This window comes from Haliotis rufescens, unplaced genomic scaffold, assembly GCF_023055435.1.
Source record: "Haliotis rufescens isolate VD_foot unplaced genomic scaffold, xgHalRufe1.0.p SCAF_60, whole genome shotgun sequence".
In the NCBI taxonomy this organism is placed as follows: domain Eukaryota; kingdom Metazoa; phylum Mollusca; class Gastropoda; order Lepetellida; family Haliotidae; genus Haliotis; species Haliotis rufescens.
Genome location: NW_025964335.1, coordinates 204,985 through 229,374, shown reverse-complemented (window position 1 = coordinate 229,374; position 24,390 = coordinate 204,985). Strand labels below are relative to the sequence as shown.

Genomic DNA, 24,390 nt, shown 5'->3' with positions numbered 1-24,390 from the left:
TGTTTATTGATCTGGGACAGAGTCAGAACTGACAACACGTCTTTTGAACAGACGAGTCAACCTCGCAGTTACGTAGATCCCGGTGTTGAAGTGTGGAGGAATCACTATGTTCAAACGGGACATCTTTCTCTTGACGCTTGTATTCCATAAACTGATATCTGCCCTTCAGTCTTGTGGTGGGTTTCATGTTCGACGTCACTCAAGTTTGGACAATCTGTTGTTTAATGAGGCCTTTATGTCTGAACACGTCGTGGAAGGAAAATTATCATGTACAGGACGTTGTTACCGTCACCCCCTCTGTAACATGCTGCTGTACAACCCAACGTCCAAACGATGTCGCCTGTACAAGTCCTCCATCAACACAGGAGGCACTGAAGAGCCGGGCTGGCAGTATTATGCAGGTGATCTTAATTTATATAAGGAGAGCGTATGTGAATTTATTTGTATATCACGTGAGCAATTATTCAGTTATATGCGAGTGAGTGAGTGAGTGAGTGAGTTAAAATGTAAAATCACATCGGCACTGTTGCAGCCATAAAATGTCACGAACAATTTATACATTAACAATTGAGACATTTAGATTAAAAAGACCCATGTCAACAATGGACTGTAAAACAACTTGAGCCTTTTACGACAAGCATAGTCGCCTTTTACGGCAAGCATGGGTTGCTGAAGCCCTATTCTACCCCGGATCTTCACGGGTCTACACTGCACATGACTCACGATGCATATCGTGTAAAGAGACAATGAATGAAGACGGTTTCGTTACTATAATAAGAACAATTAATCCAACTAAGTACTTCCAATTAAATGTCTCATAATAGATCAGATAACTGTTCGATCAGATGCCCCATGGGAATGCGTTCTATTTGTTTGAATTTTGGAGGTAGTTTCATTACACCCAGTTCTCGCCCAGCCTGGAGGAATAGTTTCCATAGTGACATGTTTGAAACATTTGGGCTACGAGCCAATTGAAGGAAACTGTTCTCGAACTCGTATTTAGTTTCATTATGGTAATACGGAGGTAAACATAAATGACTGTTTGAGGCAGAACATGACGCGTTTAGCCTGAATGTCCCTAAAGGTGGGGAGGGGGCACGGGTGGCCCAGTCGTCTAAGGCATCGCGATTCGCTGTGCAGAGTTGCGTCCCTTGGGCACGCCAGAAACCTGTGATTTTGGGTTCGAATCCCGGTTCGCCCCAATTATATTTCTAGGTTTGTCAGCACCATACCCGTGCTCGTGGGTTTCACCGAAGTGGTAAACGTCTGAGACCTGCATCACTTCGGGCTTTCCTCCCACATTAAGCTGACACGCCGTGATATAACTGGAATACTGTTAAAAGCGGCGTTAAACCCAACTCACTCACTCACTCACTCACTCACCCCTAAGTGCCGGGGAAACCGGTTTGGTTTGAGAATATCTGTCGCCCTCTCCCCACACGACTGCAAAGTCTAATCTCTTATCAGTAGTAACTACCAAGCGGCTATGTTACGACGTAAATTGTAATAAAAAGGTAAATTTTAATACTTGCAGCAAATTGTAATAATTTTGACGTAAATTGTTATAACAACGTAAATTGTAATAAAATTGACGTAAATTGTAATACGCAAATTGTAATAAAAATTGACGTAAATTGTAATAATCTCAACTTGCGGTAAAATGTAATAACTTTTTACGTAAATTGTAATAACCTTACTACCGTAGTGTCCAAGATGCCAATTGACTAGAAATGATCACAGGAAACTTAGTGACTTCCTGACAAACGGTAACAATGATCGCTTCTGCCTGGTCTGCAATCAGGGGCGGTCGGGTAGCCTAGTGGTTAAAGCGTTCGCTCGTCACGCCGAAGACCCAGGTTCGATTCCCGACATGGGTACAATGTGTGAAGCCCATTCCTGATGTCCCCCGCCGTGATAATGCTGGAATATTGCTTAAAAGCGGCGTAAAACCATACTCACTTACTGGTATGCTTTCGGCTGAACTCGGCTAAACATACTGATCAAGCCTGTTGACCTGTCCGAGTCAGCAATTGTCGAACAGTCAACTTGACTTGTTCTATGTCATTTTCGCATCTGGATATGAACTGCCTGAGAGGTGCAAAGTCTGTGACAAACGTGACCAACCACTTAAACCTGGTTATTGTGATTTCATTAAGCTTTCGAAAAACATCATTTTCAAACAGCATATCACCTCTGGCTAACCCAAATAAGAAAAGTAACAGTGGTAGACATGTTTGTCTGTCCCCTTCAATGTCATATGGGGTTGACTGTTCCTCCTGAGCGTCTGTCTGTCCGTCAGAAGACATGTCATCGTCACTAGTCCTGAGCTGGTCTGGCTCCAATTTCTACCTTAGGCGTGTCCTGTTCTTCTCTGGGAGGGTTGGTTGGTTTGTTGTTTTACGCCGCACTCAGCAATATTCCAGCTATATGACGGCGGTCTGTAAATAATCGAGTCTGGACCAGATAATCCAGTGATTGACATCATGAACATCGATCCACGCAGTTGGGATCGATGACATGCATCAACCAAGTCAGCGAGCCTGACCACCCGATCCCGTTAGTTGCCTTTTACGACAATCATAGTCGCCTTTTACGGCAATCATGGGTTGTTGAAGACCTATTCTACCCCGATCTTCACAGGTCTCAGGAACCCCTGCAACACCTCCGTGCACTTAGAACGACAAGCCGTGGTGGTGGCGGAGAATGGTTTGTTTATTAACACAGTAGAACTACAGAACCAGTCGATCAATAGTTACACAGTCGAACATAGGAAGTCGACGAAGTCACGTTGACACTTTGGCAGCTGAGGGCTGGGCTGGCTGGACAGTGCTCGTCTCTCCTTGTCCCTGGTTTTCCTCTCTGCTATTGTGACTGCACTTCTCCGATTGTTTGTTAACACAACCTGCCTGCTTTTAAAGGCAGCTGACCGATCATTATTCTGCTGAGCTAGTCAGTTCTGATTAATTTGACAGTCGCTATGTCAGTAGTTATGCTGTTTATATAAGTACTTGACATTTGCTATGTCAGCAATTAGGCTGCTTATATAAGTACGTCAGCTGACCAATTATTATTCTGCTGAGTTGGTTAATTATACAGTGCAGTTGCACGACTCTTCAGTGCAGTTGTTAGGGCTCACAAAATGCCCATGGCAAATAGTGTAACAATGGCGAGGCATGGACATGAATCGAAATGTTGTTTGAAACATTTGAATTGCGTCTGGTAATTAGACATATTCAAATATGTACTGTTTCTTAAACACAAGGACAATCTACCTAATATTTGGAATCGCCTATATGATATATAAAGGTAAACAAAACGTACATTAAGAGTATTTTAAAGATATTCATCTCCACAGCTAACATTGCATTACTGAATGAGTTTATTTGTTTTTTAACGCCGTACTCAACATTATTCCAGCTATATGACGGCGGTCTGTAAATAATCGAGTCTGGACCAGACAATCCAGTGATTGACATCATGATCATAGATCCATGCAATTGGGATCGATGACATGCATCAACCAAGTCAGCAAGCCTGACCACCCGATCCCGTTAGTCGCCTCTTACGACAAGCATAGTCGCCTTTTGCAGCAAGCATGGGTTGCTGAAGACCTATTCTACCCCGGATCTTCACGGGTCTACACTGCACATGACTCACGATGCATATGGCGTGAAGAGACAATGAATGAAGACTGAAAGAAGGTATAATATCTTCAATGAGGTAATTCGCAAATCTTGTTAATGTAATTCTGAAAAGGATCTGCTATTTTAGTTTGCGAAGCCCAAGGATTGTCGTCCAGCAACGTTTCATTTTAAATGCACAAGCTTTCAGATGGCAATAATAATCCATAAGAGTGACAAAGCCCTTTCCATAAGAAATCTCCATATTGTACGATTCCGACTATATGACAATGGCAAGGGGGGGGGAGGGGGAGGAGGAGGAAGGGGGGAGGAGGAGGGGGGAGGAGGAGGAGGGGGGGGAGGGGGGGGGGGGGGGGGAGGAGGAGGAGGGACGGGCCCCAGTTGTCTGAGGCGCCGTGATTCGCTGTGCAGAGATGCATCCCTTGGGCACGCCGTGAGACCTGCATCACTTCCGGCTTTCCTCCACTGGGCCACCGCGCCACCGCGCCTCCGCCATGGCCAAGACTGTCACGTCAGAAACAGTAACTGTAGATAAAACGAAGGTACCATTGTAGCTGCTACACCATCCCCCTTATTATTTTAATTTAAGGATCTTAAATGAACTTATTTCATATCCTTGGACAGAGAAACATTATCCAAATATGACACGATCAAAAGAATGTTCCAAATAAAGGAGGTCCTTTATTGTTTGCATTACTTAATGTGTAAGTAAGGCTTGGATTGGATTGGGTTGGATTGTTGTTTAACGCCGCACTCAGCAATATTCCAACTATATGACGGCGGTCTGTAAATAATCGAGTCTGGACCAGACAATCCAGTGGTTGACATCATGAGCATCGATCCACGCAATTGGGATACGATGACATGCATCAACCAAGTCAGCCAGCCTGACCACCCGGTACGACAAGCATAGTCGCCTTTTGCAGCAAGCATGGGTTGCTGAAGACCTATTCTACGCTAAAGACGGATTCTTCACGGGCCTATCACATCAAGGGACAGAGAAACGTTTCACAAGGGAACCAAGTCAGCAAGACTGACCACCCGATCCCGTCGCTCACGACAAGCATAGTCGCCTTATTCTGGCAAGCATGGGTTGCTGAAGACCTATTCTACCCCGGATTCTTCACGGGGGAGACAAGCATGGGTTGCTGAAGACCTATTCTACCCCGGATTCTTCATGGGGGAGACAAGCATGGGTTGCTGAAGACCTATTCTACCCCGGATTCTTCACGGGGGAGGCAAGCATGGGTTGCTGAAGACCTATTCTACCCCGGATTCTTCACGGGGGGAGGCAAACATGGGTTGCTGAAGACCTATTCTACCCTGGATTCTTCACGGGGGAGGCAAGCATGGGTTGCTGAAGACCTATTCTACCCCGGATTCTTCATGGGGGAGACAAGCATGGGTTGCTGAAGACCTATTCTACCCCGGATTCTTCACGGGGGAGGCAAGCATGGGTTGCTGAAGACCTATTCTACCCCGGATTCTTCCATGGCCTATCACATCAAGGGACAGAAACTGTTCACAAGGGAATGTTCCTACTTTTCCTGTACCAGGTTAGCTACAGTGGCACAATGCTCTTTCGTAAATGTTCAGGAACTGAAATTATCTGTTAATTATGTATTGCTCTTCAAGCAAGTGGTGTTTGTTAGGGTAAACATGACTTCGCGTCTCTTATCTGGTTGCATGGATACTACCAACCGAGTTCTCTCAAACACAAAGCCATTCGTGGATTCTGACGACATGTCTACTAAATAACGGATAAGCTGTTTTGTACAGTGTGTTTGACAGTGGCTTTACATCGATCAAAAGGAGGAGGAAAGTCAGATTTGTTTGAAGTATTTTACTTGTATCAATTTGGTTTAGGCGAGGCCATATTGATCACATGTATTCTCTTGTCCACGTGAACAATGCCACTGTGGTTATACTCTTCAACATGAACTGTGTTGAGTACAAGCAGGCAATTTGCACCCAGCCCGTAAAGATCCGGTGTAGAATAGGTCTTCAGCAACCCATGCTTGCCGTAAAAGGCTATGCTTGTCGTGAGTAACGGGATCGGGTGGCCAGGCTTGCTGATTTGGTTTATGCATGTCATCGTATCCCAATTATTTGGATTGATGCTCATGATGTCAATCTCTGGATTGTCTGGTCCAGACTCGATTAATTATTTATTATTTATAGCAAGAATACTGCTGAGTGCAGCGTTGAACAACAAACAAAGCAACAAACTTGGCCTATTGTATGCAAGTGTAGTTTGTTCCAATGTATGTTATTTCATCAGCATGTTAAGGAATGGTGTGCTACTTAAAGATCCGGGGTAGAATAGGTCTTCAGCAACCCATGCTTGCCGTGAAAGGTGACTATGCTTGTCGTAAAAGGCGACTAACTGGATCGGGTGGTCAGGCTCGCTGACTTGGTTGATGCATGTCATCGTATCCCAATTGTTTGGATCGATGCTCATGATATGAATCACTGGATTGTCTGGTCCAGGCTCGACTATTTACAGACCGCCGTCATATAGCTGAAATATTTTTGAGTGCGGCGTTAAACAACAAACCAATCGTCTAGATAAGTTGCATTGTGACAAAGACCACTTGCCATTTTATTCTAAAATGTATGAGGAATTCAGGGATGCATGTATCGCAGCTGAGTTCGAAATATACGTGATCTAACAGGCGTCTCATAATCGGCACCTGAAACGTGAGTTTGTAAACACTATCCAATATGGTGGCACGTACACTTCGACGTTTGTGTGTACGAATTTTCCAAAACATTCTAACCGATTCTAGGCGACGTTTCAAATCTATCATTAGTGATTAGATGAAAAAACAGATACCCAGATACAAATACAGAATATGCTACTTTTGAAATTCAATTCTTTGAGTAAATATCCTATATTTAGATTTCTAAACACGGAGTAAATAACGCCGTGAATGGTAATTTTGCTTTACCTAAAATGACAGTGGATATGATATCACAGAAGAGGGAATTTCCCACCGAATTCAAAACTTCGAAGTGTGTTAGGTTAAGTGTGCGTAGTGTATTTTAAATTATTTACGACTTGGAAGTGAGGGTTGAAGAGGAGTGGCATATATGTCGATGTGGAATCAATAAGGGGCTTTACACTAAAAAAATCCATAACGTTCAACATACACGCAGGTGAACACTCGACTGAAGCACGAGCAACTTATCAATTACTTACATCAGGAAAGTAGTCCGTCATAATCTGACCTCAGGTCATCACCATGGAGTAGCCAATCACGGGCCTGGAATTCGATCTCACACATATGTTTGATGCCAGTTATCTCAAATGGGTTCCTCACCCACAGGTGTGTAAGAAATTTGGTGTGAAAACGAACGCTGTGCTCGGAAAACTGCGCTTGTTATGAAATGTAAACAAAGCATAATTCAGATTTTACACTGTAGCATTTTCAACTATTTTGAGCTATCCATTTGTCTATTCGTTGCATGCATTGCCTCAACAATTTCAGAATATGCATGGTAAGAGAATCGTAGGAAGAATTCGGGAATTAAAAAAAGATACATCGCAATGATTTCGTAAATTGAACAGAAATTGTTTACGTTTCCGTCATGTGTGGCGCCATGACAGACGCAAAATCACGTACAACGACAACGGTATTTATCGGAATGTTTTACTATTGCTCTCGGTTTCAATGAAAAATATAACAAGAAATAACAGTACACAGATTGTCACAATGTGTCTGATTACAACGAAAGTCCCCTCGTAAAGTCCTGCGTGATGTTGTCACTGAACACGCTATTTTGTAAAAGTCGGTCAACGGAAGTGATGTCATACGTCAACATTGTTGTATACATTTGGTAATTTCTTTGAGGTGAAGGTCCTTGAATGACAGTGCACACGATTATTGTATCCTGTTGATAACAGTTTCAATTATGATGTTGATTTTGCATATCTTTCATACATTTTGTCACAAGTAATTTCACAATAATTATTTATCAATGTTTTGTATGATATCATACGCAGATAAAGACCACAAACTCTATGAACCTTTGATAATACCCTGTTTCTCTGTACATATGAACAAGAAATTAAAAAGTTTATAGTGTCGTATGCGATATTTCTTTCCTTCAGACAAGTGTTAGAAGATGTGTAAGAAGATGTAAATGTAAATGTAACTTTAGAATGTAATAATCAGTATTGTTATTTCATATAAACAGGTTAATGAATGGCCGTTTCATTTTATTTTAAAACTAAAACTGAATATATAACTGTTATAAAGTGGATAATATTTTTTTGTTAAAATATATACACACCATTTTTATAAGAATTGTCTTGGTCTGGAATTGTTATTTTATGTCGTTTGATATACAGAACGGTGATGCCTAACGATTCGCCAGGTGCGCGTTAGCCACAAACGATTTACGAATTATTCTTCTCGTTTTGTATTATATATTCAATGGGTTCACCATTTTTTAAATATTGTGATCACGGGATAATAAACTGTTTTCTTTATTTCTCCAAGAACTGTAAAAAGTCTAAAAAATCTAAACCGTGTCCTGTACCCCGCTGGACGAACCTTTTTCGATTATCCTGTTAATTCTATACCAAAGAATCTTTCTTCGCATCTTTTATTGTATTATTCTGAAACGAGATTAAGAGAAATAATCACATAATAATGAACAAATATATGTTCAAAATTGAATATACGTTTGTTTGCTTTGAAGTATTCTTTTGGGTATTTGATTACGTAAAATTGATGCTAAACAGGTGCGTGTTTTGTCCAGTTAGGATACATGGCAAACGATCTATTATATGATTAATTGTTTATCTATTCAAGACATTATTTACATGGTAAAATCAGCTATTTATGTTTTATCGAAAAAGCGTCAAATTCCGTTTTACACATCGAGATTTTCCATACCATGAACGAAAATTAGGGGAGATATATATTAATCAAAATACCACTGTCAAATAGAAAGGTGTCATTTTTAGTAAGTCACTATATTTGATGATAAGGCTAATGATTCATTAATAATTGAATAATCAAATTCACTTACACTATCAGGAGAATGTTGGAATCTAAGGACTAATTTATAGGTTAGTATGGGCCATCCATTTCGCTATTACTACTTTTTTTTATGAAGTACGATTTCATCGTTTCTTATGGGTTTGTTTATGCCTAAACGTATACAGTTTTAATATCGATATTTGTGTTGGAATAGTACAGTTCCTCGTGAACAAAACACCACAAAAATATATTGTCCTTATCCACCGCTAATTCTAAGCATAGAGGAGTTGCGCCCCCTTTTCCTTTACGTGTGTAACCTCTCTCGTCATTTACGGCAAGCTATTGTTTGTATACATGAGCATATATATATAAATTCATAAATTCATTTGATGTACATTTATGTCATTCAGATATAAGGGAGTATTTTGTTCGCTCACAGTTTCCGCTCTCTTTTATCTGTGTACGATAAATAGCGGCGAAATTTGTTGTTTTTCAACGCAGAATAATTTCTCGGACAAAATTAGAAATGTCTTTTTTTCAAAACCGTTTTAATATTTGCAGGTAAATGTATACCATCAGATAGGACATTTAATATTCTTCATCTCTGAGTAATTTCATAGCCGGAGGTAGATCAAATAACAACGTGAGTGAGCGAGTGAGTGAGTGAGTGAGTGAGTGAGTGAGTGAGTATGGTTTTACGCCGCTTTTAGCAATATTCCAGCAAATTCACGATGGGGGACACCAGAAATGGGTTTCACACATTGTACCCATGTCGGGAATCGAACCCGGGTCTTCGGCGTGACGAGCGAACGCTTTAACCACTAGGCTCCCCGACCGCCCCTCCAGTATAAACGACTTTGACTTGGACTGAAGATGGCGGGAGTGTTCATTACCGGAGCAGAGCTCGAAAACCGTACATTATGTCTTCACCAAACTTGGCATATAGATAGGCCCAGTAGTCAACTTGTGCTCAACTGGTGTGTTTTATAGAGTTTTGTTTTTTTCTTCAAAAAAATGTTTTTCGAGTTTCCATAGCAACAAGTTTCAATATTTCCATAGCAACAAGTTATAATATTTCTTCACCTAACTTGGCACATTGTTAGGTTTTGTGGTGAATTGGTGCCTTTTGACAGTTTGGGATTTTTTTCTGTTTGTTTCCTTGGCAAGATCCGTGAAGATACGGGGTAGAATAGATCTTCAGCAACCTATGCTGGCCGTAAAAGGCGACTATGCTTGTCGTAAAAGGCGACTAACGGGATCGGGTGGTCAGGCTCGCTGACTTGGTTGATGCATGTTATCGATCCAAATTGCGTGGATCGATGCTCATGATATTGAGTGCGGCGTTAAACAACAAACAAATGAAACAGTGGACATTTCAGACAATGAAAAACATCCATCGTTATTCCAACACTACACATGTATGCAATGGAGCATAAGAGAGACACTTTTTCTGAAATTCCATGACTTGCGTAGTGTGTGCAAATTTGGCGGCCAAATGATACGTACATTTGAAACGCTGGAGATATGGAGCTCGGATTACACGTTTACTTTCTAGCATGCATACCGTTGGGAATACTGTCCCTTCGTGTGGTGCAAATAATGTTTGCACAACGTGGAAATGTATTTTGAGAGAATTACTCGGAGCATGGACCAATATGAAAAGTCAAAATATATTATACACGTCACAATTACGTTTTTCAATTAAGTTGACAATTTGAATACTTTACATCTAAATTGCAGAAAAAAGAATTCATTTTTAAAACGAAAAATTATTATTACTATTTTTAATTCAAAAATTTGGACAAAGTTGCAAATTAGTAAAAATTAATCAGACAACAAAATCTGCTTCCTTTCTTCTCCAGTCAAAAGCAGATTTACTGCACATACAACTTTCACTGGAATCGAACTCCTTATTCCGTCTACGAAATAAGTATCAGCTATTGACAACGTGAGGCAGAAGCAGAGTAACCTCCCTTGAATTACTGTTAATATGATTTCCACCGATTAAAGGCAAGTCTTCATTTTCGCAAGGGCCCTAACCAAGCGTTATGAATCAATCATTCAAAGTGTTCGCGGCCAAACCATATCTTTCGTGAACGCATGTTTATTTGCATTCGTATTTGACAACCTCTGGATGTTACGCATTTGCGCCTATAATTTCTACCACTTTTCACTCAGCCGCATGTAGGCTAAAAGCCCTAATATAAGCTTGCGTCAGTAGAACCAGTTTAGCTGTCGATGACAAGTAATGAAATATTGCTCTGTGCACTGTCTGTAAATATTATACTTCTGGTCCACATCTCCATTATTAAAACATCCGAAACATTTCCACACAGGAGATTAAAATACATCGTCAATTCTTGTTTCTCGGTCCAAGGGGCGGTCGGGTAGTCTTGTGGTTAAAGCGTTCACTCGTCACGCTGAAGACCCGGATTCGATTCCCGACATGGGTACAATGTTTGAAGCCCATTTCTGGTGTCCCCCACCATGAAATTGCTGGAATATTGCTAAAAGCAGCGTAAAACCATACTCACTCTAGTTTCTTGGTCCATGACGATAACAAGATTTTAATAAAATATTCTCTGCGATGCGATCGACAGCAGATGTTGATAAACTGGTGAGTTGTTTTTGTCTTTTTATCATTTATACGCAAACAATAGCAAGTAAGTATTCGATGACTTGATAATATATCACAGATTTAGGTAAACAATATTAGTGCAATTAATTTGACAGACTGCCGTCATATAGCTGGAATATTGCTGAGTGCGGCGTTAAACAACAAATAAACAAATAAAGCATAGGAATACGAGAGTAGCTGAATAATATTTTGCTTCCTTTTATAATCATTTGGATATGGAGTGTTAGAAACGTAGTTATAAGCAGAACTGGAAAGATTAGAGCACAGCCACACATTGCTAATCTCCGTTAATTTTTAACTGCTCTCTCCGCATAACATTGGGGGTTCAGTAGCCTCTGTATGAATACTGTCTGTCTGTCTGTCTGTCTATCTATCTATGAAATAAACGACGAGGGGTGTGTGTGTGTGTGTATCATAATTCAAAACCCTGCTATCTATCTATCTATCTATCTATCTATCTATCTATCTATCTATCTATCTATCTATCTATCTATCTATCTGTCTATGAAATAAACGACGAGGTGATGGGGGTGTATCATAATTCAAAACCCTGCTATCTATCTATCTATCTATCTATCAATCTGTCTATGAAATAAACCTCGCGAGCAAACAACCAACGACCACGAGCGGTTTATTTCTTATATGAGCATATGAACATCCCTATGGATGTTAATAAAATTTACAAGCTATAAATATTTTTAGCCGTATTTAAATAATGGTGACTCTCTGAATACAATCAAATCGTGGCAATGGCGGACGTGTCCATTTTGTGTACGGTGCGTGGGGGTTGGGGGTTGGTGGGGGTAAGTTTGAGATTTCCTGAATATTCTCGCGACGGTTATCTGTACCGTTTCTCTCAGTATAGATTGCCATATCCCACTTTGGGATGCGATGGTTTGGCCATTGCGGTTATTTGCGTTGCCAAGTTGCATCTAAGGGGAACAACTCACTGCCCTCTCAATACGAAATACGAACGTCGTCCAGTTGTATCGGATTGCGACCGGTGTTCGAATCTCCGGAAATGACGTCATGATAGAACGATGTTTTATCGTGAAATAAACCACATCAACTTAGTGTGCAACTTCTTGATATAAGGTCATTGAATTTCATTTCGGGACCGACCATTTCATAAAAGACTTACACTCAGTCATCATTTGGAGACCAGAGAAGATCCGGGGTAGAATAGGTCTTCAGCAACCTATGCTTGCCGTAAAAGGCGACTATGCTTGTCGTAAAAGGCGACTAAATGGATCGGGTGGTCAGCCTCGCTGGCTTGGTTGATGCATGTCATCGATCCCAATCGCGTGGATCGATGCTCATGATATTAATCACTGGATTGTCTGATCCAGACTCGATTATTTACAGACCGCCGTAATACAGCTGGAATATTGCTGAGTGCGGCGTTAAACAACCCACCAATCAACCAACCAGGGATCGTTGACGTGCATCAACCAAGTCAGCGAGCCTGACCACCCGATCCCGTTAGTCGCCTCTTACGACAAGCATACTCGCCTTTTACCTATTCTACCCCGGATCTTCACGGGTCGTGTCATTATGCATGTACACTAACTCAGTTTGGACTTTTTTGTTAAAAAAACTCAAAAAATTCTCGCAGTGTAGAAAGATAATAATGTGCCCTTTTCTTGCAGACAAATTTCCAATGAATTCAGATCGTTATTTATATTTATTAACGAAAGGAACAAATGTCTCGCAGTGTAGAAATAAAATAAGGTTACCTTTTCTTGCAGACAAGTGTTCAAAAAATTAAGATCGTTATTTTTTATTTATTTTTATCTGAATTAAAGACGATGCGATAAGTTAGAACGTTATCAGAAAACATTCACCAAAACACACCCTGTGCACACTTTTTGCAGGATTCAGTGAATTTCGTGCAGTCAGGATAGATGGGTAAAAGCAGGATTTTGGGAACTGATAAAAAATGTTCGTACATGAATGTTACATAAATACCGGTGTGGGGCAGAGCAAGGATTCGGCATCAAACAGAACATTAGAGAAATGCCGAGACTCACACAAGAGGAACGTGACAGCTACTGAGTAAGTGAGTGAGTGAGTATGGTTTTATGCCGCTTTTAGCAATATTCCAGCAAAATTACGGCGGGGGACACCAGCAATGGGCTTCACACATTGTACCCATGTCGGGAATCGAACCCGGATCTTCGGCGTGACAAGCAAACGCTTTAACCACAAGGCTACTCGACCGCCCCGACAGAGCATCTGGTATGGCCGATATTGGGGCCTCTCAAGGGCACACTGCAAGAAGACTTAACTGCAGTCAAACCAGTATCAGCAACTTGTTGAACCGTTATCAGCAAACAGGCTCGACACAAGACCGTCCAAGATCGGGAAGACCACGTTCACAACGCCAGTTGATGACCGCTAAATCCGTACAAACCACCTGCGGAACCGGTACGTGACGGCGACGTCAACGGCGGCGATGGCACTGAGACACCCCATCAGCAGACGAAGAATCTTACGACAACTCCGCATTGCTGGTATCCCGACCGCCCCATTGTGGACAGCCAAGGGGTACCCTTTTGCAGCAGAATAATGCACGACCACATACCGCGAGACTTGTTCAGCAATATCTGCACAACGTTAACGTTAACCGACCGCCCCATTGTGGACAGCCAAGGGGTACCCTTTTGCAGCAGAATAATGCACGACCACATACCGCGAGACTTGTTCAGCAATATCTGCACAACGTTAACGTTAACATATTGCCTTGGCCAGCATGTTCTCCAGACATGAATCCCAAAGAGCATCTCTGGGATCATCTCGATCGACAGCTGAGACAACGCGTATCTCCCCCAGCAAACAGACAGAAGCTTGAACAGGCTTTATTGGACGAGTTGCGCAGAATTCCTGCTGACGTCATCCGTTGACTGACGACACCCATGAGGAGGCGTATTTTGGCGTGCATTGATGCAGGGGGCTGTCACACACGCTACAAAGGACATGTCTTGTCACATGATTTGACTTTATGAGCACCTTTGAACTCGAAGTGGACACTGTTTGACTCGTGTTAATGTATTTTTTTAATTTTGACCCCCCAAGTCTCTTTCGCTCGGCCTTATGGCAAGTACACTATTGATATGGCATTGCAATTTTGTACGGACCACGAAAAATGATTCCTTTCATTAAACTAATCATCATATAGTTAGCAACTGTCTTTGTTTCTTTTTACGGAGCTACTGAACAAGGTGATAAGTTTCTTTTGCCCGGTATATTTAAAAAATATAATCAGTGAGTTAACAGACCCGTGAAGATTCCGGAGTAGAATAGGTCGTAAAACGTGACTCTGCTTGTCGTAAAAGGCGACTTACAGGATCGGGTGGTCAGGCTCGCTGACGTGGTTGATGCAATGCATCGATCCCAATTGCGTGGATCGATGCTCATGATATTAATCACAGGATTGTCTTGTCCAGACTCGATTATTTACAGACCGCCGTCATATAGCTGGAATATTGCTGAGTGCGGCGTTAAACAACAAACAAACAAACAGTAAGTTTACAAATCAATACAAATTACTGCACATCAATTACAATGGCAGTATACAATAGATCGGTAGTACAATATTCAGTGGCACATCGGCAGTATTTCAGCCATATCGTGACGAGTTTCAAAGAATGACGCACAACTCAATTGGCATAAAGACTCTGGTACACTGTTTGTAATAGACTCAATTTCATTTTCAATAAAATATCTTAATTTTAACGCTCCCTTAAAATGATAACCATTCAACAATATCAAGTTCCCAAGGCAGATAAGATACTGTATCTTTATTTAGATAGCGAAAATCTCAAAGATCAGAATTCGTGACTTTAATTTTAGCTCGGAAAGAATTAGTGGTTAACATTCTTTGAATAATTCTGCACTGAAACCTTAACTTTGTACAAGTGTCTACTAGAAATAGGTTTTTTAGAAGATTGGAGTCCAGTCTATCTCTGATACTTTGAACCCTTCTTAACTGAAAATAAAAGCTTTGCACTCGGAGAATTATCACCACAACACCCAATCTCTTTTGTCGGTAAATTAAAATGTTTCAAATAGCCTTTTGTACACTGAATAATGCCAAAATAGTCAGGTTATACATATAGTACACTACGGTTATAACAAACTCAAAGGGACCACTAATTTTAGTTCGTTATAACCGTAGTTCGTTATAAGCATATACACAGCAAATGGAAGGAACCAAGAAGAGTTCGTTGTATCCAACAGTTCGTTATAAGCGTGTTTGTTGTTAACGGAGTTTACTGTATTGTTAAATTCTGTGAGGGTAAGAAATTCTTCAGAATCATAAACTATGTCACAAATTTTAAAAAAATACTCTTTTCAAACCATTTCTTTCTGAATACAGACTTAAAATATTTGGGTTGTAAAAACTGTTTTCAGGCAAATAATCTTCAAAGGTTTCGCCTTTGCTAGGAGGTCAGCATCTTCCCGAGGCAACTGACTTTAATAGTCCAGTTTCAACCCTTGCCGAACTAAGCTGGAATTACTGGGCTGGATCGTAGCGCCACCAGTGGTTATTACCAGTTATGTCCCTTCTAAGCCTACCAATCAGGTTCCACCTCTCGTATCGCTTGCGTTTGCTTCACACAAAATGGTGGCGCCCAGTCAGGACGATCTGCTCGATAATCAGGATCTACATTGTGATAAAACGGGTCTTACATCGCGAAATGCATCAAATCACGTGAACACCTTGATTAGAAACATGAACAGACTTGGAAAATATTTGCTGACAACGAGTTAGCGGTGCACACGATTTGCAATCGATCGAAATCTGCACGACAGTTTACGAACCGGATTTCGATTTCGGTGCGCAATTTTGATTGGACTATGCATAGACTCGTTAGTCCAGCCAAAATGTAATTCCATAATACCAGCTTATTTCGGCAAGGGTGGAAACTGGACTTTTATAGTCAGTTAACACTCTTGCCTCGGGAAGATGAGGGGTCAGTGAAGCCATGAAGACAACCTTCCAAAAAGTGTTTCCAAGTGTTCTGATAATGTTCTTCAGATGAAAACAACAACAAATTTCAAACTTCTGACATAAGGAACAGTTTTTAGAATAAATATCTATCCACTTCAGATTCTTTGAAGCAACTTTCTGATCCATGCTTTTACGTTATCAAAGACAATAATCTTTCCTTAACCATTTATTGGTTTATAGCCCTTTTAATTTTGTCAGGCTTATCATCCCCAATACATTTGAACATCTTTTGTAATTGCTTAAGAAAAACAAGAAACAATATTTTATTTTTTGCAAACTTGATTGGTCAACAGGCGCAATTCCTATTTAAAGACCCTTCCGATACAATGATATATATATAATATATATCATAACACACAGTGGATGATAAAAGGTTCAAACATATGTACACCCTTAAAAAAAACAAATGCACAGGTAGTTTTCAGTAAATTTATTGTACCTAATAAAGTAGATATATTTCATTTAATATCATAGATACAAATATGAAATTTTGGAGCTCTACAGTCACATGTTCTCGTTGTACAAAGGCATTAAAAACTGTTCATTGTCATATCACATAAGGCCACAAGGTTACGCTGAACTCAGTATATCGTGTGACCGTCCCGGGCAGCAATCACGACTCTGCATCTCCTCGGCACTGACTGGATCAGTGTTCGAATTCTGTCCTTTGGAACTCTGCGCCATTCTGCTTGTAACGCGTTGGCCAGTTGTGGGAGTGTCTGCGGCGTATTCTGACGTTGACGTACACGTCGATCAAGTTCATCCCAGAGGTGTTCGATAAGGTTGGGATCTGGAGATCTCGACGGCCAGGGCAGACGTTGATGTTGGCATTATGAAGGTAGTCTACCGTGACACGAGCTGTGTGCCATGGAGCGTTGTCCTGTTGAAATAGCTCCCTCTGGCGGTCAATGATTGGAAGAAGGTGAGGTTGAAGAATTTGATTCATGTAGTGATTTGCTGTCAAATTTCCCTGAACCACAACCAAGTAAGATCTCGTTGTGTAGGATATGGTCCCCCACACCATGACACTACTGCCACCGAATTTGTCGAATTCACGGACACACTTTGGGTCTAAACGCTTATTTCGACGACGATAAACACGTTGTCTTCCATCTCGCCGGTGAAGAAGAATTCGTGATTCATCGCTACACCACACTCGTCTCCAGTTTCTCAAATTCCAAGGCTGTAAGTGGGCACGGGTGGCCCAGTCGTCCAAGGCGTCGCGATTCGCTGGGCAGAGTTGCGTCCCTTGGGCACGCCAGAAACCTATGATTGTGGGTTCGAATCCCCGTTCGCCCCGATTATGTTTCTAGGTTTGTCAGCACCATACCCGTGCTCGTGGGTTTCACCTGCATCACTTCGGGCTTTCCTCCCACATTAAGCTGACACCCCGCGATATAACTGAAATACTGTTAAAAGCGGCGTTAAACCCAACTCACTCTCTCACTCACTCCAAGGCTGTAAGGTATGACACTAACGCAAGCGTCGCTGTCGATGGATCGGTTGCAAAACAGGGACGATAACTGGTCTTCTGGGTCGGATTCCAGCCCCGCGAAGATGGTTCCTGCAGTCTCCATAGCTGTGGCATTCCGATGACGTAGGTGGAACAGTCGAATGTCGCGATCCTGTGCAGGGTGGTAACTCTTGGTCGGCCGGTTCTCGAACGGTCTGCAGTGGAATTGAACTGTGCATATCGGTCACAAAGGCGGCAAATGGTGCTGAGGTGGACGTTGAAGTGGCGTGCAACAGAAAACTGCGATGTGAAAACGTTTGTCGAATATCAGGCCATCAACATTTTCCAATAACATATATCCAATTTATATACAGGATTTTTTGTGTAGTCAGGTTCAATGAACTACATACTACCTGTGCGTTTCTTTTTGTGAAGAGTGTAAATGTAAACAAAATGTCCAACTATTTTATAGGCGTTCAAGGCGTCAGAGTAAAATATGCATGGAGAGATTCTATAAGTCTAATATTTGTTCCAGATGACAGACACTTACAACACAGTTTTAATATCGTAACCATTTATATAAAAGAAATACTTCTAATGTCCGTATACCTTCTACATTGGAATAAATAATGAAGATTATCTTCGTAACAGTGACCACAACGACACTTAAGGCCAGTAACAACAAAACGGTCAAACGTATGTCCATTCAGGTCACTGCAATCGAGTGTTATTTTACAGTGTGTTTTTTTCTAGTACCTTAACATTGAAATAAAGGATGTATATTGCTAATATTATGTTTTTCCTCATTCTTTTCAAATTGAATTTGTTTAATTCAAGTTTAATTCCTTTGAACATTTCTGCCACTTCCATGTATGTATCACTATCCTACAACATACTCCAGACCCGTTAAGATTCCAGGGTAGAATAGGTCTTCAGCAACCCATGCTTGCCGTAAAAGGTGACTATGCTTGTCGTAAAAGGTGACTAACGGGATCGGGTGGTCAGGCTCGCTAACTTGATTGATGCATGTCATCGATCCGAATTGCGTGGATCGATGCTCATGATATTAATCATGTCTGGACCAGAAAATCCAGTGATTGATATCATGAGAATCGATCAGCATGGGTTGTTGAAGACCTATTCTACCCCGGATCTCCACGGGTCGAATACAAAGTAAAATATCTGGGAGGAGGATTATTGCCCTCCGGACAATTGCCACTCGGACAAATAAAAATATCACTTCATCATTATTTCTTAATGAATTCAATAATCAAATATAGATTCCAATAGTTTCGGTTCGCCACGATTATGTTTCAAGGTTTGTCAGCACCATACCCGTGCTCGAGGGTTTCACCGAAGTGGTAAACGTCTGAGACCTGCATCACTTCGGGCTTTTCTCCCACATAAAGTTGGCACGCCGTGATATAACTGGAATACTGTTAAAAGCGGCGTTAAACCCAACTCACTCACTCACTCACTAATATTGTCAACTGAAACAAATACTATATATATTAATAACATTGATAATCACACAGACGGCCATCCAAATGATATGAAATCTAATTAGTTTTCAAGAAAGTAGCACCTCACCGCACTGCATGCAACACAAAGGTGTCAATGTTTGAGGTTAATGGATTGCCTTATTGCCTACCACATATTGTGGGAATAGTATCAATACAGGCAATATACTGGTATGTGCCAGATCACACTGCCAATTAGCCCTTGAAAAAAGCGACTGATGCGTGATTAAAAAAAACCCTTTTATTTTCTCTAAGTTGTTAAATTTTCATCAACTGTAGTTAGTCATACGTGTTCCATAAGATATAAAAATAAATAGGGAATTGCAAAAGAACTTTGTACTCACCATGTACTTCATAACTGCCGCCAGCAAACTGTTGTTGCATTCGTGACCAACTCGTGTTATTCCGGGACAAGTCGAATCTTCTTTCAGGTTACGGAAAGGGGCGAGTGGTGACGAATGACTGTTGTTATTGACACAACATCCTCAATCTTGGATGTTGCGGTGACAGCACATACTACTAGTTTTGACAACTTACTCACACGATCTTCCTCAAAATTACTTACTTAATCAAATTTATAGAAACTTGGTTGTTTTACTAAAAGTCCGGGTTTAATTATTTTTCATGTCAATTTCTACTGGTCTATTTACGCCTATCAATGTAATCTCTTTCGTCGGAAATTCGAGACTGGTTATTCTCTGGCATTGGCCTTCTATATGACTCTATTGTCCATTCATGTTCAGCTGAATGCAACCACTTCCGCGTGGAGAATGCCCTGTCGCTGACAGTCGTGAACCAGTCTGTGGACGTTGCCTGTGGAAGCGGGCTCACACACATCCCCTCCTCTCCATTCCACTGTTCCCTTGGCACTGAAGTCCTCAACATTGGAATGTGTGCTCAGACACGTTGGATCAATCTGGTATGTTCGTGAAGAAACGACGCTACATTTTCATCGTGGTCGTCATAAAAATAACAACATGTGCCAGAGCCATGTGATAAACATGCCAATGTGGCTTTATTAATTAAATCTTATATGTTGTATTACTATCATGAGCAATTTGAGTCAAATGAGGCTGTATTATATTCAACGATTCAGAAAAAAATCATTATGGACATATCAGTGAGTGAGTGAGTGAGTATGGTTTTACGCCACTTTTAGCCACATTCCAGCAGTATCACGGCGGGGGACACCAGAAGTGGGCTTCACACATTGTACCCACGTCGGGAATCGAACCCGGGTCTTCGGCGTGACGAGCGAACGCTTTAATCACTTGGCTACCCGACCGCCCCTTATGGACATATCAAAGGGATAATAAGTATACATTTCAAAATATTTTTCCTTTACTTGATGACAGGTGTCTCCTTGGGTCACCGATCTTCCTGCACCGTTATCCCCTGGGGCGGAGATCAAAGTGAGAGGTGCAGGTGATGGTGCTGGAAAGTAAGTTCTCAAACATTAACAACCAGTAAACATGTTCAGTATTATGAATAAATCTTTTCCCTTAACTAAAAACCAAATATGCAAGTAAGAAATGAAACTCATTTCAACAGAATCACAGCCAAATAATATGCAGATAGCCTACATCTTTATCAACGTCCAGACCCGTGACAATCCCGGGTAGAATAGGTCTTCAGCAACCCATCCAGTCGTAAAAGGCGACTATGCTTGTCGTAAAAGGCGACTAACGGAATCTGGTGATCATGCTTGCTGACTTGGTTGATGCAGGTCATCGATCAAAATTGCGTGGATCGATGCTCATGATGTCAATCACTGGATTGTCTGGTCCAGACTCGGATTATTTACAGGGCGCCGTCATATTGCTGGAATTTGCTGAGTTAATGGCCGTGACTGAAGATCAAGGTTATTAAACCGGAAATGTTTTTGTCTCTGTTGGTAAGATAGCTGGAGACATAAGACTTTCTGTTTGAAGGTCGTACTTATTGGGCATGTGTTTTACCAGTACTAATGTCATTAAACCGGACGTGCATATACGTTTTGTTAATATTTTAACAAATGACAATCTAGGCCATTGACGTTCATATATTACTGCATTGGGAATGCGTTTAGAACAAGACAGGCCCGTGAAGATTCCGGGGTAGAATAGGTCTTCAGCAACCCATGCTTGCCGTAGAAGGCGACTATGCTTGTAAAAATGCGACTAACCCGATCCAGTTAGTCGCCTCTTACGACAAGCATAGTCGCCTTATACGGCAAGCATGGGTTGCTGAAGACCTATTCTACCCCAGATAGTCACGGGGATGCTACTGAACACGTTTCAAGTTTGTATTATGTTTTTAAGGAGAAAGCTCAAAGGTCTTTGTGTTTTCCGTTTTGACTACAGCACTGACGTGAACCTGCGGGGAACTGACGACCTAATCTCTGTGTTCCTCCTGTCTATCCGTTGGTCGAGACATGATGCAATCTTCAACACAAAAATCTCCGGGACCTGGGGGACTGAACTTGGGCCATCGACCTTCATATTTTCTCCAAACGTGGTGTTTGATGTCCTCGTGAGAATAACAACAACCAATTTCCTGGTAGGTGAATTGTCCTTGGAAGAGGAGGATGTACTAAATTAATTGAAAATGAAATAATTTTGGTCAGTTGGTTTGTTGTTTAACGCCGCACTCAGCAATATTCCAGCTATATGACGGCGGTCTGTAAATAATCGAGCCTGGACCAGACAATCAAGTGATTGACATCATGAGAACCGATCCATGAAATCGGGATACGATGACATGCATCAACCAAGTCAGCGAGCCTGACCACCCGATCCCGTGAGTGGCCTTTTACGACAAGCACGGGTTGCTGAAGACCTATACTACCCCGGATCTTCACGGGTGTAAGAAGCAATTCGTGCAATGAATCACCATGAAATCCGGAACACATGCTACAGACAGTAATTCAGTGGATGTGTAATCCCCAATCTCCCTCTCACACGGGATGAGTTTGGGAGAGACAGATTAGGACCGTGAGGAAAGTAGTGAATGCATTATTGTATGACCTGCATGATGAACGGCAAGTATGGGTTGCTGAAGACCTATTCTACAAATAAAACAAATGACTATTAGGGTCCTCCAAACAGTCTCTAGTTTTATCGACATCACTACATCTTTGTCTGGTTTCTGATCACAATGAATAACCATAAAGATATTAAGCTACCCATTCTTCAGGTTATAGCCTGGAAAAAGAGGAAGGATTAACTGTAGATCAACGAAAACTGTAACATGCCCTCCTCAGATCTATTTTATGGTCTATGTTGAGACTGAGGTAACCGTTACTCCTTGCTTAGTGGGGCGGTCGGGTAGCCTAGTGGTTAAAGCGTTCGCTCGTCACGCCGTAGACCCGGTTTCCATTTCCGACATAGGTGCAATGTGTGAAGCCCATTTCTGGTGTCCCCCGCCGTGATATTGCTGGAATATTGCTTAAAGCGGCGTAAAACTATACTCACTCACTCCTCAGGGTGTGACCAAGATAACGTGGAGGTCAAGGTCACAGTAAAAGTAATTTGTTTGGCATGTTCCCTTAAATGACTTTTTGCAGATAATGTCCAAGTGGTATATGCATGTAGTGTTTTTTTCTGATTTAGAGTTGTCTTGCATTAAGCACGTGTTTTCCTAAACCGAATGTCCATATTATTTTCTTATCTATGTTTTACGAAACCTGAAGTGATGTCATTAAACCGGAAGAGCTTATGACTGTGTTGTTACCCAGGCAAGGGGCGGAGGTCGTTCGGTTTCAAAAGTGAACATCACTTGGCATGAGGAATCGCAGACCAGAAGTTATGACGTTTAAACAGAAGTGCTTACAACTCATCTATTTATAAATAAATGTATTACGAGACATATGCCTTTCTGTTATAAAGATGCCTTGTAATGGACATGTGTTTTCCCAAAGCTGCTGCTTCTGTTTTTTACAGGTAATGCAAACACCTTGCTAATCCCAAATAATGATGTTTCGATCGTTACTATATTCATGCAAATTATACACACAATAGCCAGAACTAATGCGTACGTATAGAATTTAATAAATGCCCATATCAGTGGTTGATGTCGGTCGATCCCAATTGCGTGGATCGATGCTCATGATATTTATTGTCTGGTCCAGGCTCGATTATTTACAGGCCGCCGTCATATAGCTGGAATATTGCTGAGTGCGGCGTAAAACAACAAACGAACGACAAAAAGGTCAATCAGGACCAGATTAACGTTTAACGAACAAACATTGTCATGTATTTACATTTAAATACACATTGAGAGTGAATAATAAATGCAGTACCACGCTTCTCGTCAGATACACTTTCTTTTGAACTTTCCTTCGATCAGTTCATAGAAATCTTCTCGTATCTAACCAAAACGAGTATTATATATACTTAAGTCCATTTGTATCACAGTTGAACATCTAAGTGGATAATGAGTCAATATTTATAACTCATACTCATGTGTTAATTTCAGATATTCATCGATGGCAATAACTTCTACGAAGCCCCAATACGAATTTCTGTCGATAACGCCGTGAGGCTTTACATCAGCTTCAGTCGCCTGGAGTCAGTGGAAATCAAATATCCATGAAACGTTTATTTAAATTTTGTTTTCTTCTTTGTTCTTAATCACTGCACTATTCAAACTGATTGTATAATATGGTGGCCTGTAAATACCCGTGAAGATCCGGGGTAGAATAGGTCTTCAGTTGGTTTGTTGTTTTACGCCACACTCAGCAATATTCCGGCTATATGACGGCGGTCTGTAAATAATCGAATCTGGACCAGACAATCCAGATATTGATATCATGAGCATCGATCCACGCAATTGGGATCGATGACATGCTTTAACCAAGTCACCGAGTCTGACCACCCAATCCCGTTAGTCGCCTTTTACGACAAGCTTAGTCGCTTTTTACGGCAAGCATGGGTTGCTGAAGACCTATTCTACCCTGGATCTTCACGGGTCACAGAGCATTGAGGCAAGTGTTACAGAGTAATATTGTACTAGTTGTCAATAATGAAATGACGAATACTGATATCGTCTCATTGTACATCTTCCCGAGGCAAGGGAGTTAACTGACTATAAAAGTCCAGTTTCCACCCTTGCCGAACTAGGCTGGTATTATGGAGTTACATTTTGGCTAGTCCA

The 24,390-nt window shown here is 41.3% G+C and overlaps 1 protein-coding gene across 1 annotated transcript; it reads left to right on the top strand.

Moving 5' to 3' along the window:
* LOC124140812 lies at positions 1-23,976 on the top strand. Its single transcript, XM_046508586.2, has 5 exons — positions 1-401; positions 20,001-20,176; positions 20,613-20,698; positions 21,600-21,795; positions 23,713-23,976. Exons 1-5 carry the CDS (start codon positions 107-109, stop codon positions 23,827-23,829), a joined length of 870 nt encoding a protein of 289 aa, XP_046364542.1. The 5' UTR covers positions 1-106; the 3' UTR covers positions 23,830-23,976.
* Positions 23,977-24,390: the final 414 nt, after the last annotated feature.

What these genes read in the sequence shown, in the direction of transcription:
- LOC124140812 (XM_046508586.2), top strand. Translation starts at nt 107, where the DNA reads ATGTTCAAACGGGACATCTTTCTCTTGACGCTTGTATTCCATAAACTG. An exon ending in GGGCTGGCAGTATTATGCAG is followed by an intron (nt 402 to 20,000) that starts GTGATCTTAATT and finishes ATTCATGTTCAG; the next exon opens with CTGAATGCAACCACTTCCGC. An exon ending in TAACAACAACCAATTTCCTG is followed by an intron (nt 21,796 to 23,712) that starts GTAGGTGAATTG and finishes TGTTAATTTCAG; the next exon opens with ATATTCATCGATGGCAATAA.